This window comes from Echiichthys vipera (assembly GCF_963691815.1).
Source record: "Echiichthys vipera genome assembly, chromosome: 14".
Lineage (NCBI taxonomy): Eukaryota > Metazoa > Chordata > Actinopteri > Perciformes > Trachinidae > Echiichthys > Echiichthys vipera.
Window position 1 is genome coordinate 7,480,622 of NC_139839.1, and position 12,490 is coordinate 7,493,111.

General features: G+C 45.6%; 1 protein-coding gene across 1 annotated transcript in view; it reads left to right on the forward strand.

The window, feature by feature from the left end:
• larp1 (La ribonucleoprotein 1, translational regulator) overlaps positions 1–5,789 on the forward strand; it is a 52,369-nt gene extending 46,580 nt beyond the window's left edge. Inside the window, exons 17-21 of the mRNA XM_083927032.1 lie at positions 104–261; positions 403–547; positions 712–821; positions 1,008–1,135; positions 2,142–5,789. Coding sequence (XP_083783158.1) covers positions 104–261; positions 403–547; positions 712–821; positions 1,008–1,135; positions 2,142–2,351 — 751 coding nt within the window. The 3' untranslated portion in view covers positions 2,352–5,789. The remainder of the gene's footprint in view (positions 1–103; positions 262–402; positions 548–711; positions 822–1,007; positions 1,136–2,141) is intronic.
• Positions 5,790–12,490: the final 6,701 nt, after the last annotated feature.

The following is a 12,490-nucleotide window of genomic DNA, read 5'->3' on the forward strand; positions in this document are numbered from 1 at the left end:
CCTCAGACTCAGGGCTAACTTAACTGAAATAGTTCTAATATTTGATCTGGGTTTTTACTTACTCTCTGTGCTCCATCTCTTCCTTCGCCTTTCTCCCTCTCAGCTCGAACGCCAGCCCATCGGAAGGCACCCCTGCCCTGGGTAACATCGGCTGCACCCCTCAGTCCCTCCCCAAGTTCCAGCACCCATCGCACGAGCTGCTCAAGGAGAACGGCTTCACACAACACGTCTACCACAAGTACCGCCGGCGCTGCCTAAATGGTATACACGTCATCTTCTTCTACTTCATTATTTAGTCAAATCTATTCTGCAGTATTTATTAATAGTGAAGTTTTCTTCCCGTCCGTCTATTTTTAAATAAAGTATAAACCACTTTGTCCCTCTCCTCTCGACCAATCGCAGAGCGAAAGCGGCTCGGAATCGGCCAATCACAGGAGATGAACACACTCTTCCGCTTCTGGTCATTTTTCCTGCGGGATCACTTCAACAGGAAGATGTACGAGGAGTTCAGACAGCTGGTGGTCGAGGACGGGAAAGAAGGATACAGGTAAGAACTTTGACTGCTGATGGATGGAGAAAGAGTTTTCAGGGTTTAGTATTCAGCGGTGTGGGTGTGGGTGTGGTTGTGGCGGACGTATCAAAACCAGATAGAACCTTCTGTCTGTTCAGACGACATAAGTTGGACATGAACGTGTGTATGTTGTGTTGCAGGTACGGTTTGGAGTGCCTGTTCAGGTACTACAGCTACGGTCTAGAGAGGAAGTTCCGGCCAGACATCTTTAAGGACTTCCAGGAGGAGACGATGAAAGACTACGAGGCTGGTGAGAGAGCCTAGGGAATAGAAACCGCATAGTGTGCACATATCAGAGGAGACAGTGTTGATTAGAACAACAAATGCAATTCTATGATTTAATGTCAGTTTCAGGTTATGTTTTCCTCTTTTAACGGTTCACTTTCAGACTAATCGCCTAAACATGTTTTTATGCATTTCTCTTTCCTGTCATCAGGCCAGCTTTACGGACTGGAGAAGTTCTGGGCCTTCCTCAAATACTCTAAAGCCAAGACCCTGGAGATTGACCCCAAGCTGCAGGAGTGCCTGAGCAAGTTTAAACGTCTGGAAGATTTCCGAATCGATGTGAGTTGAATATTCTTCAGGGTTCGTAAGAGAAGAAGATGCCTCAGCTCATTTGAGTTATTCACTTGAGCACATTTGAAAGAGAAATGCTTCTGCTTCTTGGTCGAGTTTAGCAGTCGTAGTTTTTTATTCCAAGTAAATTCACTTAAATTATAGGTTTCAATCTAGATAGAATTTCAACTGTTCAGTTCACAAACACAACACGTGCTACTTGAACATTGTAGATCCTTAAGATTTTTCGTGTAGTTACTTGTCTGTTAGGTTCCGATCTGTCAAAGAGTGAGTTTAAACAATGGTGACAGATCACATGACCCACTACTGAAAGCTCTTGTACTTGCCTTTTTCTGAAGTATTCCAGTTTGTTTGTCTGAGACGACACTCCCTCTCTAAATGTAAATATGGCGCCATGTTCGTGATGCTGCTGACAGATCTGATCTACTAGTGGAGCTTGTGACTGCCGGTTATGCTGCGTTTCATTCTAATCTGAAATTGTGAACTTTTAACTTCTGAGTCAGGCTTTAAGTAAGGGCAGAAGTGTAATAGGAACATGTGTGTGTATGGATTTAAGAGTGTCACATATAGATGACGGACTGGAAGTAGAGCGATGAATGTGTGTCAAAGTTTACAGAAGCGCACCAAAAAAAGCCGACGTGCATAGCGACCGCAAATGTGACAAGATGGAGGGCTCTGAAAGAAGAGGCTCTCCTGCAATTAAATCTTACCACCAAAGAGGGCACTTAAAGAACTGTATCAAATCTTACGGATTAGGTCCTTAAATGTCAACATTGATAAGAAGTTCTACCTCAAATAATCTAAACCTCAGGGTCAACGACACTATGTCCTGACCTCTGTGACTGATATGTATCCCAAGTAGTGACCACAGTGAACAGGTATATGATCTTCTTTCCCTGGTGACTTAAGTGCTGCTGCTTTGGTTTTGTTTTCTAAAAGCTGCTTTGAATGCTACTCTCCCTCTAATCTCCACTTTGGTTATCTCCGGTTGCAGCCACCTATGGAGGAAGGCGGCCGCAGAAGACACTCGTCCAGCGGGGACGGTCGCCGTCGGCACCCCTCTCTGCCCTCCAGCCGGCCCCACAGCCAGGCCAGCTCAGGCCACGGCCCGGCCCAGGGCCCCGCGGCCAAGGATGATGCCAAACCCGCCAGCCAGAAAGCCCCCACCGCCGACCCCGCTCCAGATGCCAAGACACTGAAGTAACTTCACAAACACGCCGGCCCACTTGGATCAACTCGACCACGTCTGCAAGTCGCTGGTTCTTTCTGCGCCACAGGAGGGAGGAGGGGGCGTCCGCTGCTTCATTCAAGCATCCCATTTTTTTTTTTTTCCTCCCACTGCAACGACTGTTGATTTGATATATAAGGAAGACAAATAATTAATACGGCTTGGTTTATTAATTCATTTCAAGAAAGAGATACTATTTTGTCTTCATGAGGCAAGGAACTGATGATGTGTCAAACACTTTTCCTTTCTTGTACAAATTACTGCCAGTCCACGCGGTGGATGGTTCAGTGATGATTTGATTTACTACCCTGGAAGTTTTTATTTTTTTATTTTTTACATTTTCACCTTGACACCCCCCCCTCTTTGATCATCACTGTCCTGCTGGCTGAAAGAGATGCCTCAGTCATATCTCAGATTTATGATTATTGTTTCTTCGGCATATGGTGAGATTGAGGACTTGGAGATAGTTTAAACAAGACTGAGCATCTGAACGACACCCCAGTGGCCACAGTGGAGGCCATGCTGCTCCTGACATCCAACCGGACCAAAGCGGTTTGAACCGAGCGACTAACATTTCCATCCGAAGAGCCACCGGAGCTCTCAGTTCAGGGGCAAAAAATTCAAAATATTTGATTTGCTTTATTGCTGGACATTAAGTGGAAAATATTAAAGAACCAAATGATAAAAAGAAAGGAGAAAAAAAAGACATCTACCAATCCCTCAGTATGGACACGATCATTGAAAGTTGCCTTATTTTAATGGTTTTACTGCTTCTTACATGTGCCCGCCACCTTATTGTCGATTGTACAGCATTGGAATCACCCATATATCCGGTCACCGTGTCCAGCAGAGGCCACTAGGTGGTGCTGCGTCCACCAAACTGTGTCACCGCCCAGCCCCCTCACTCCCCTCCGTCACCTTTTCTGAACTGTCTTCCAAGTGTCATTCGGTCTGTTACAAGTCCTGTAATTCTTCCCTGTGTTTGCAAGTCGTGGCTTTTTGTGCTGAAACAAACTCGGTGGAAGTTTGTTGCCTTTCCCCCACCCCTCAAAAAAAAAAAAAACACTTCAGTGTGGTGGAGAGTTGGGAAGGGAGAATCACCAATGATCTCCCTGTTTTTTGGGTGCTTCCTAACTGTCTCCCGCCCGCCCCCCCCTCCCTGCGCCTCCCCGTCAGACGAGCTGCATCCATCCGTTCATCCATCCGTTTGACATCCATCCATCTGTCGACCATCATTGACGATACCCGGACTGGAATCATCAATCTGGATTACTTGAAGAAGCGATGGTTTATGAGGAGGGTCGTGGTGCCCTGTCGCAGGTGCTCTGGGTGGAGACGCCCGTGAGGCTCGGACGTTTCGGCCCCTTCGACTTCACTGTTAAACTGAAGCTCGGCCTGATTGAGCCCTCGGGCGCTCTCCACCTCCTTCCTGTTCCACACTCAGATACACACATCATGAACAGGCAGGTGTCGGTCGCATGCAGGTACAGATGTAGCAGTGTGAGCAAGTTGAATATAAAACACACGGCTCGATGTCTCGCCTTGCCGTGGACAAAAAAAATTCAAGACTGGACTCTGTTCTATCCTGTCGTCACGCTTCCTGCAGTCAGCCGCGCGGATCATTCAATCTGTATCCAACTCTAGTACTGACGATATCAAATAGAAGAGTGATTCTTTCTTCCTCCACTAATGTTAATGTGAATTTGACGGATGAAGAGAAATGATTACAGCTCCCTGCTACTTGTTTTATTGTTTATAGAACAGATTATATATTTGCCTTACACGTGTATGTACTCTAACTTTTTTTTTTTTTTTTTTATGGTCTTATGATTATCTTTTAATGCGTTTTAATTTCAATTTGCAGTGTTTCTTGCGTTGTTGTTACCATGGAGGCGGGGGTTTGTGTTCATGCTGTTAAAGAAAAAACATCTGTGGATTTCAGAAACGAGAACATACTTTACGACACAAAAGGGAAAGTTGACATCAGGACAAATCTGTAAGCTTATAGTGTTTCACGTTGAAATCGGTTCTTTATTTTCCTTTTTAGTAAAGTTTTTTTTTTCTTCTATTTTTGCCAAGATGAGCAGAATTTCCCACCGACAAAATAATTATTAAATCTAAAGCCTCCTGGTTTTCCGCAAACATGTCTGCAAAGTCTAAAAAACCCCATAGATTTTTGTTTTGGGGGTTCAAATTGGAGTTTTATAAAATTCTGGTTTAAAAAAAAGAAAATCATGCGTCTTCATATGGATATCCAGATGTGAAATGACACGCTCTTTGTTCACACAGTTCAGTGTTTGTGACAGAGTGATGAGCTCTTTACTGTCCGACAGCCAAACGAGTAATTATGAATTACGAGATTTAAAAAAGGCTGACATTTTTTTTTTTTTTTTTTAGATCAAACTATCCGACATCTGTTGTTAAAGTCCCTCTTTTTTTTGCGTAATAATCTTTCAGCCTGTTGGTTGATGTTCCAGCACAGTGGAGTTCCTGTCACTGTTTCAGCTTCTTTCTCTAAATCCACAATTGTTGAAAGCAAAGTTTTGCAAAGCTGTACTTGCTTTTTTTTTTTCTTCTTCTTCTTCCTTTAATGTTTTGTTGCTTTGTCATCAGGGAGATTAGGATCTGTTTCAGAGGCTTACAGTCGCTGCATCAAAGTGTTTACCGGAGGTTAAAAGACCGAAAAAAAATAAGAGCTACGAAAATTTTCCGAAAAGAAGAAACGCTCCTCCCCAAACCGGCGAAGCTTTGAACGGGTGAGCCGGTGTGGCTGTCTCCAGACGTGGTAGGATGCCACTTGGGGGGGCCGGGTGGAGGCTTCTTCCTGGGACAGTCGCATGATCCCTCCCTCTAATGTGATCGTCACCGGACATTTTGGCGTTTTCAGGTGTTTTGGGAGTTTTCTATCAGCATCGAACTGCTGCTAGCGGTCCAGACCACCTCTAGGGGGCGCCACAGTCTCTGCTCATCGGTTTTACGCGGACTTGGCCAGCAGGCCGGACACTGGAGAGAGATGAGTGATGGATGTGGGAAGGGAGGAGAAAGGAAAGAGAGAAAGAGCCCAGCTGGGGTTATTTGATGTCGCAAAGAGGAATATGGCTGGTTATGATGTCTAGAGACTGAAAAAAAAAGGACAAAATTCCATAAAGCCATATGAATAATAAATAACTGTATATGAACCATTCAAATAGTTCATTGCATTACTATATCCTAGGCTTGTCATGAGGAAAAAAAGATGAAAACCAGGAAAAAAGGAACAAAAAAATATATAAAATGGAAAAATGTAAAATACTTGAATGAGATCTTGTATTATAACATTTAATATTCATAATATCTGCTTTGTAGGCTGATGTGATTCGCTATTAGTGTTATTTGTAATTTGTAGTAATATGCTTTTCCTTTAATAAAGAAAAAAAACACAAAACGGACAAAAAAACCTCAAACGCTGGCTTCTGAGTGATTATTTCTGTCCTTCTCACACAACCCCTAATTGCTCCTGATGCTGTGAATGATGGGCAGGTGGACTCTGCTGTCAGTGTATTAATGGGTGAATGTGACAAGTTCTACAAAGGGACCTTGAGTGGACAGAAGACTAGAAAGGTGATATATGAAAGAAAGTCCATTTACCATTCATTCACATGTGGCACATGTCTACATTTACTTTTATAGATATACATGTATGTCAGAATATATTCATGAGTAGGCCTGTCAAAAATGGCATATGTTGGTTAGGGTTGGGGTTGGGGGTTAGGGTTGGGGCTGGGGTTGGGGTTAGGGTTTAGGATTAGGGTTAGCGTTTAGGGGTTAGGGTTAATTTAGAGACTTGAAACTTTGACTACACCCTATTTCGTGGTCGTTGTGCACTCGTGCTGGTTTTGTTGCGATCGGACATCGGGAACCCTTTGATCTTAAACAATTGTGTGCCTATTTTTTTTTCCTTAGGTGCTCATTTGTTGAGACTTCGCCTACCCCCCTAATTATGGCCACGCACTTTCCATTGGTACCAAGATGGAGTCTCTACGGTGTTCCTATCAAAAGTTATGGCCTATTTAAAATAGGGTTAAGGTTTGGGATTAGGGTTAGGGTTAGGGTTGGGGTTAGGGTTGGGGTTAGGGCTGGGGTTAGGGTTGGGTTTAGGGTTGGGGCTGGGTTAGGGTTGGGGCTTGGGTTAGGGTTAGGGTTGTGTTTAGGGTTAGGGTTGGGGTTAGGGTTGGGGCTGGGGTTGGGGCTGGGTTAGGGTTGGGGTTAGGGTTGGGCTGGGTTAGGGTTGGGGTTAGGGTTGAGGGTTGGGGTTAGGGTTTAGGGTTCGGGCTGGGGTTGGGGTTAGGTTTGGGGCTGGGGTTGGGGTTAGGGTTAGAGTTGGGTTAGGATGTCACAAAGAGGAATATGGCTGGTTATGATGTCTAGAGACTGAAAAAAAAGGACAAAATTCCATAAAGCCATATGAATAATAAATAACTGTATATGAACCATTCAAATAGTTCATTGCATTACTATATCCTAGGCTTGTCATGAGGAAAAAAAGATGAAAACCAGGAAAAAAGGAACAAAAAAATATATAAAATGGAAAAATGTAAAATACTTGAATGAGATCTTGTATTATAACATTTAATATTCATAATATCTGCTTTGTAGGCTGATGTGATTCGCTATTAGTGTTATTTGTAATTTGTAGTAATATGCTTTTCCTTTAATAAAGAAAAAAAACACAAAACGGACAAAAAAACCTCAAACGCTGGCTTCTGAGTGATTATTTCTGTCCTTCTCACACAACCCCTAATTGCTCCTGATGCTGTGAATGATGGGCAGGTGGACTCTGCTGTCAGTGTATTAATGGGTGAATGTGACAAGTTCTACAAAGGGACCTTGAGTGGACAGAAGACTAGAAAGGTGATATATGAAAGAAAGTCCATTTACCATTCATTCACATGTGGCACATGTCTACATTTACTTTTATAGATATACATGTATGTCAGAATATATTCATGAGTAGGCCTGTCAAAAATGGCATATGTTGGTTAGGGTTGGGGGTTAGGGTTGGGGTTAGGGTTTACGATTAGGGTTAGCGTTTAGGGGTTAGGGTTATTTTAGAGACTTGAAACTTTGGCTACGCCCTATTTCATGGGCGCTGAGTGCACTCGTGCTGGTTTCGTTGCAATCGGACATCGGGAACCCTTTGATCTTAGACAATTGTGTGCCTATTTTTTTTTCCTTAGGTGCTCATTTGTTGAGACTTCGCCTACCCCCCTGATTATGGCCACGCACTTTCCATTGGTACCAAGATGGAGTCTCTACGATGTTCCTATCAAAAGTTATGGCCTATTTAAAATAGGGTTAAGGTTTGGGATTAGGGTTAGGGTTGGGGTTGGCGTTAGGGTTAGGGTTGGGGTTGGGGTTAGGGTTAGGGTTGGGGCTGGGGTTGGGGTTGGGGTTAGGGTTTGGGTTGGGGTTGGGGTTAGGGTTGGGGTTGGGGTTAGGGTTAGGGTTGGGGCTGGGGTTGGGGTTAGGGTTTAGGTTAGGGTTAGGGTTGGGGTTAGGGTTGGGGTTAGGGTTAGGGTTAGGGTTAGGGTTGTGTTAGGGTTGGGGTTGGGGTTGGGGTTAGGGTTAGGGTTGGGGTTAACGTTAGGGTTGGGGTTAGGGTTGGGGCTGGGGTTAGGGTTAGGGTTGGGGTTGGGTTTAGGGTTAGGGTTGGGGTTAGGGTTGGGGTTAGGGTTAGGGTTGGGGCTGGGTTAGGGTTAGGGTTAGGGTTATTTTAGAGACTTGAAACTTTGGCTACACCCTATTTCGTGGGCGCTGAGTGCACTAGTGCTGGTTTCGTTGCGATCGGACATCGGGAACCCTTTGATCTTAAACAATTGTGTGCCTATTTTTTTCCCATTAGGTGCTCATTTGTTGAGACTTTGCCTACCCCCCTAATTATGGCCAAGCACTTTCCATTGGTACCAAGATGGAGTCTCTACCATGTTCCCATCAAAAGTTATGGCCTATTTAAAATAGGGTTAAGGTTTGGGATTAGGGTTAGGGTTGGGGTAAGGGTTAGGGTTGGGGTTAGGGTTAGGGTTGCAGTTAGGGTTGGGGTTAGGGTTAGGGTTGGGGTTAGGGCTGGGGTTAGGGTTGGGTTTAGGGTTGGGGCTGGGTTAGGGTTGGGGCTTGGGTTAGGGTTAGGGTTGTGTTTAGGGTTAGGGTTGGGGTTAGGGTTGGGGCTGGGGTTAGGGTTGGGGCTGGGTTGGGGTTAGGGTTAGGGTTGGGGTTAGGGTTGAGGGTTGGGGTTAGGGTTTAGGGTTCGGGCTGGGGTTGGGGTTAGGTTTGGGGCTGGGGTTGGGGTTAGGGTTAGAGTTGGGTTAGGGTTAGAGTTGGGTTAGGATGTCACAAAGAGGAATATGGCTGGTTATGATGTCTAGAGACTGAAAAAAGGACAAAATTCCATAAAGCCATATGAATAATAAATAACTGTATATGAACCATTCAAATAGTTCATTGCATTACTATATCCTAGGCTTGTCATGAGGAAAAAAAGATGAAAACCAGGAAAAAAGGAACAAAAAAATATATAAAATGGAAAAATGTAAAATACTTGAATGAGATCTTGTATTATAACATTTAATATTCATAATATCTGCTTTGTAGGCTGATGTGATTCGCTATTAGTGTTATTTGTAATTTGTAGTAATATGCTTTCCTTTAATAAAGAAAAAAAACACAAAACGGACAAAAAAACCTCAAACGCTGGCTTCTGAGTGATTATTTCTGTCCTTCTCACACAACCCCTAATTGCTCCTGATGCTGTGAATGATGGGCAGGTGGACTCTGCTGTCAGTGTATTAATGGGTGAATGTGACAAGTTCTACAAAGGGACCTTGAGTGGACAGAAGACTAGAAAGGTGATATATGAAAGAAAGTCCATTTACCATTCATTCACATGTGGCACATGTCTACATTTACTTTTATAGATAAACATGTATGTCAGAATATATTCATGAGTAGGCCTGTCAAAAATGGCATATGTTGGTTAGGGTTGGGGGTTAGGGTTAGGGTTTAGGATTAGGGTTAGCGTTTAGGGGTTAGGGTTATTTTAGAGACTTGAAACTTTGGCTACGCCCTATTTCATGGGCGCTGAGTGCACTCGTGCTGGTTTCGTTGCAATCGGACATCGGGAACCCTTTGATCTTAGACAATTGTGTGCCTATTTTTTTTTCCTTAGGTGCTCATTTGTTGAGACTTCGCCTACCCCCCTGATTATGGCCACGCACTTTCCATTGGTACCAAGATGGAGTCTCTACGATGTTCCTATCAAAAGTTATGGCCTATTTAAAATAGGGTTAAGGTTTGGGATTAGGGTTAGGGTTAGGGTTGGGGTTGGCGTTAGGGCTAGGGTTGGGGTTGGGGTTAGGGTTGGGGTTAGGGTTAGGGTTGGGGCTGGGGTTGGGGTTGGGGTTAGGGTTTGGGTTGGGGTTGGGGTTAGGGTTGGGGTTGGGGTTAGGGTTAGGGTTGGGGCTGGGGTTGGGGTTAGGGTTTAGGTTAGGGTTAGGGTTGGGGTTAGGGTTAGGGTTGGGGTTAGGGTTAGGGTTAGGGTTGTGTTAGGGTTAGGGTTGGGGTTGGGGTTAGGGTTAGGGTTGGGGTTAACGTTAGGGTTGGGGTTAGGGTTGGGGCTGGGGTTAGGGTTAGGGTTGGGGTTGGGTTTAGGGTTAGGGTTGGGGTTAGGGTTGGGGTTAGGGTTAGGGTTGGGGCTGGGGTTGGGGTTGGGGTTAGGGTTTGGGTTGGGGTTGGGGTTAGGGTTAGGGTTGGGGTTAGGGTTAGGGTTAGGGGTTAGGGTTAGGGTTAGGGTTAGAGTTGGGGTTGGGGTTGGGGTTAGGGTTAGGGTTTAGTATTAGGGTTAGCGCTTAGGGGTTAGGGTTATTTTAGAGACTTGAAACTTTGGCTACACCCTATTTCGTGGGCGCTGAGTGCACTAGTGCTGGTTTCGTTGCGATCGGACATCGGGAACCCTTTGATCTTAAACAATTGTGTGCCTAATTTTTTTTTCCTTAGGTGCTCATTTGTTGAGACTTCGCCTACCCCCCTAATTATGGCCATGCACTTTCCATTGGTACCAAGATGGAGTCTCTACGATGTTCCTATCAAAAGTTATGGCCTATTTAAAATAGGGTTATGGTTTGGGATTAGGGTTAGGGTTAGGGTCAGGGTTAGGGTTGGGGTTGGGGTTAGGGTTAGGGTTAGGGTTAGGGTTAGGGTTAGGGTTAGGGTCAGGGTTAGGGTTGGGGCTGGGGTTGGGGCTGGGGTTAGGGTTGGGGTTGGCGTTAGGGTTAGGGTTGGGGTTGGGGTTAGGGTTAGGGTTAGGGTTGGGGCTGGGGTTGGGGTTGGGGTTAGGGTTAGGGTTGGGGTTAGGGTTTGGGTTGGGGTTGGGGTTAGGGTTGGGGTTGGGGTTAGGGTTGGGGTTAGGGTTGGGGCTGGGGTTGGGGTTAGGGTTGGGGTTGGGGTTGGGGTTGGGGTTAGGGTTAGTGTTGGGGTTAGGGTTGGGGCTGGGGTTTAGGTTAGGGTTAGGGTTAGGGTTAGGGTTAGGGTTGGGGTTAGGGTTAGGGTTGGGGTTAGGGTTAGGGTAAGGGTTGTGTTAGGGTTAGGGTTGGGGTTGGGGTTAGGGTTAGGGTTAGGGTTGGGGTTAACATTAGGGTTGGGGTTAGGGTTAGGGTTAGGGTTAGGGTTGGGGTTGGGGTTAGGGTTAGGGTTGGGGTTAGGGTTAGGGTTAGGGTTGGGGTTGGGTTAGGGTTAGGGTTTAGTATTAGGGTTAGCGTTTAGGGGTTAGGGTTATTTTAGAGACTTGAAACTTTGATTACACCCTATTTCGTCGGCGCTGAGTGCACTAGTGCTGGTTTAGTTGCGATCGGACATTGGGAACCCTTTGATCTTAGACAATTGTGTGCCTATTTTTTTTTCCTTAGGTGCTCATTTGTTGAGACTTCGCCTACCCCCCTGATTATGGCCACGCACTTTCCATTGGTACCAAGATGGAGTCTCTATGATGTTCCTATCAAAAGTTATGGCCTATTTAAAATAGGGTTAAGGTTTGGGATTAGGGTTAGGGTTAGGGTTAGGGTTGGGGTTGGCGTTAGGGTTAGGGTTGGGGTTGGGGTTAGGGTTGGGGTTGGGGCTGGGGTTGGGGTTGGGGTTAGGGTTTGGGTTGGGGTTGGGGTTAGGGTTGGGGTTGGGGTTAGGGTTAGGGTTGGGGCTGGGGTTGGGGTTAGGGTTTAGGTTAGGGTTAGGGTTGGGGTTAGGGTTAGGGTTGGGGTTAGGGTTAGGGTTAGGGTTAGGGTTAGAGTTGGGGTTAGGGTTAGGGTTAGGGTTTAGTATTAGGGTTAGCGCTTAGGGGTTAGGGTTATTTTAGAGACTTGAAACTTTGGCTACACCCTATTTTGTGGGCGCTGAGTGCACTAGTGCTGGTTTCGTTGCGATCGGACATCGGGAACCCTTTGATCTTAAACAATTGTGTGCCTATTTTTTTTTCCTTAGGTGCTCATTTGTTGAGACTTCGCCTACCCCCCTAATTATGGCCATGCACTTTCCATTGGTACCAAGATGGAGTCTCTACGATGTTCCTATCAAAAGTTATGGCCTATTTAAAATAGGGTTATGGTTTGGGATTAGGGTTAGGGTTAGGGTTAGGGTTAGGGTTGGGGTTGGGGTCAGGGTTAGGGTTGGGGTTGGGGTTAGGGTTAGGGTTAGGGTTGGGGTTAGGGTTAGGGTTAGGGTTGGGGTTGGGGTTGGGGCTGGGGTTAGGGTTAGGGTTAGGGTTGGGGTTGGGGTTAGGGTTAGGGTTAGGGTTAGGGTAGGGTTGGGGTTAGGGTTAGGGTTGGGGCTGGGTTAGGGTTAGGGTTAGGGTTGGGGTTGGGGTTAGGGTTAGGGTTGGGGTTAGGGTTAGGGTTAGGGTTGGGGTTGGGTTAGGGTTAGGGTTTAGTATTAGGGTTAGCGTTTAGGGGTTAGGGTTATTTTAGAGACTTGAAACTTTGATTACACCCTATTTCGTCGGCGCTGAGTGCACTAGTGCTGGTTTAGTTGCGATCGGACATTGGGAACCCTTTGATCTTAGACAATTGTGTGCCTATTTTTTTTTCCTTAGGTGC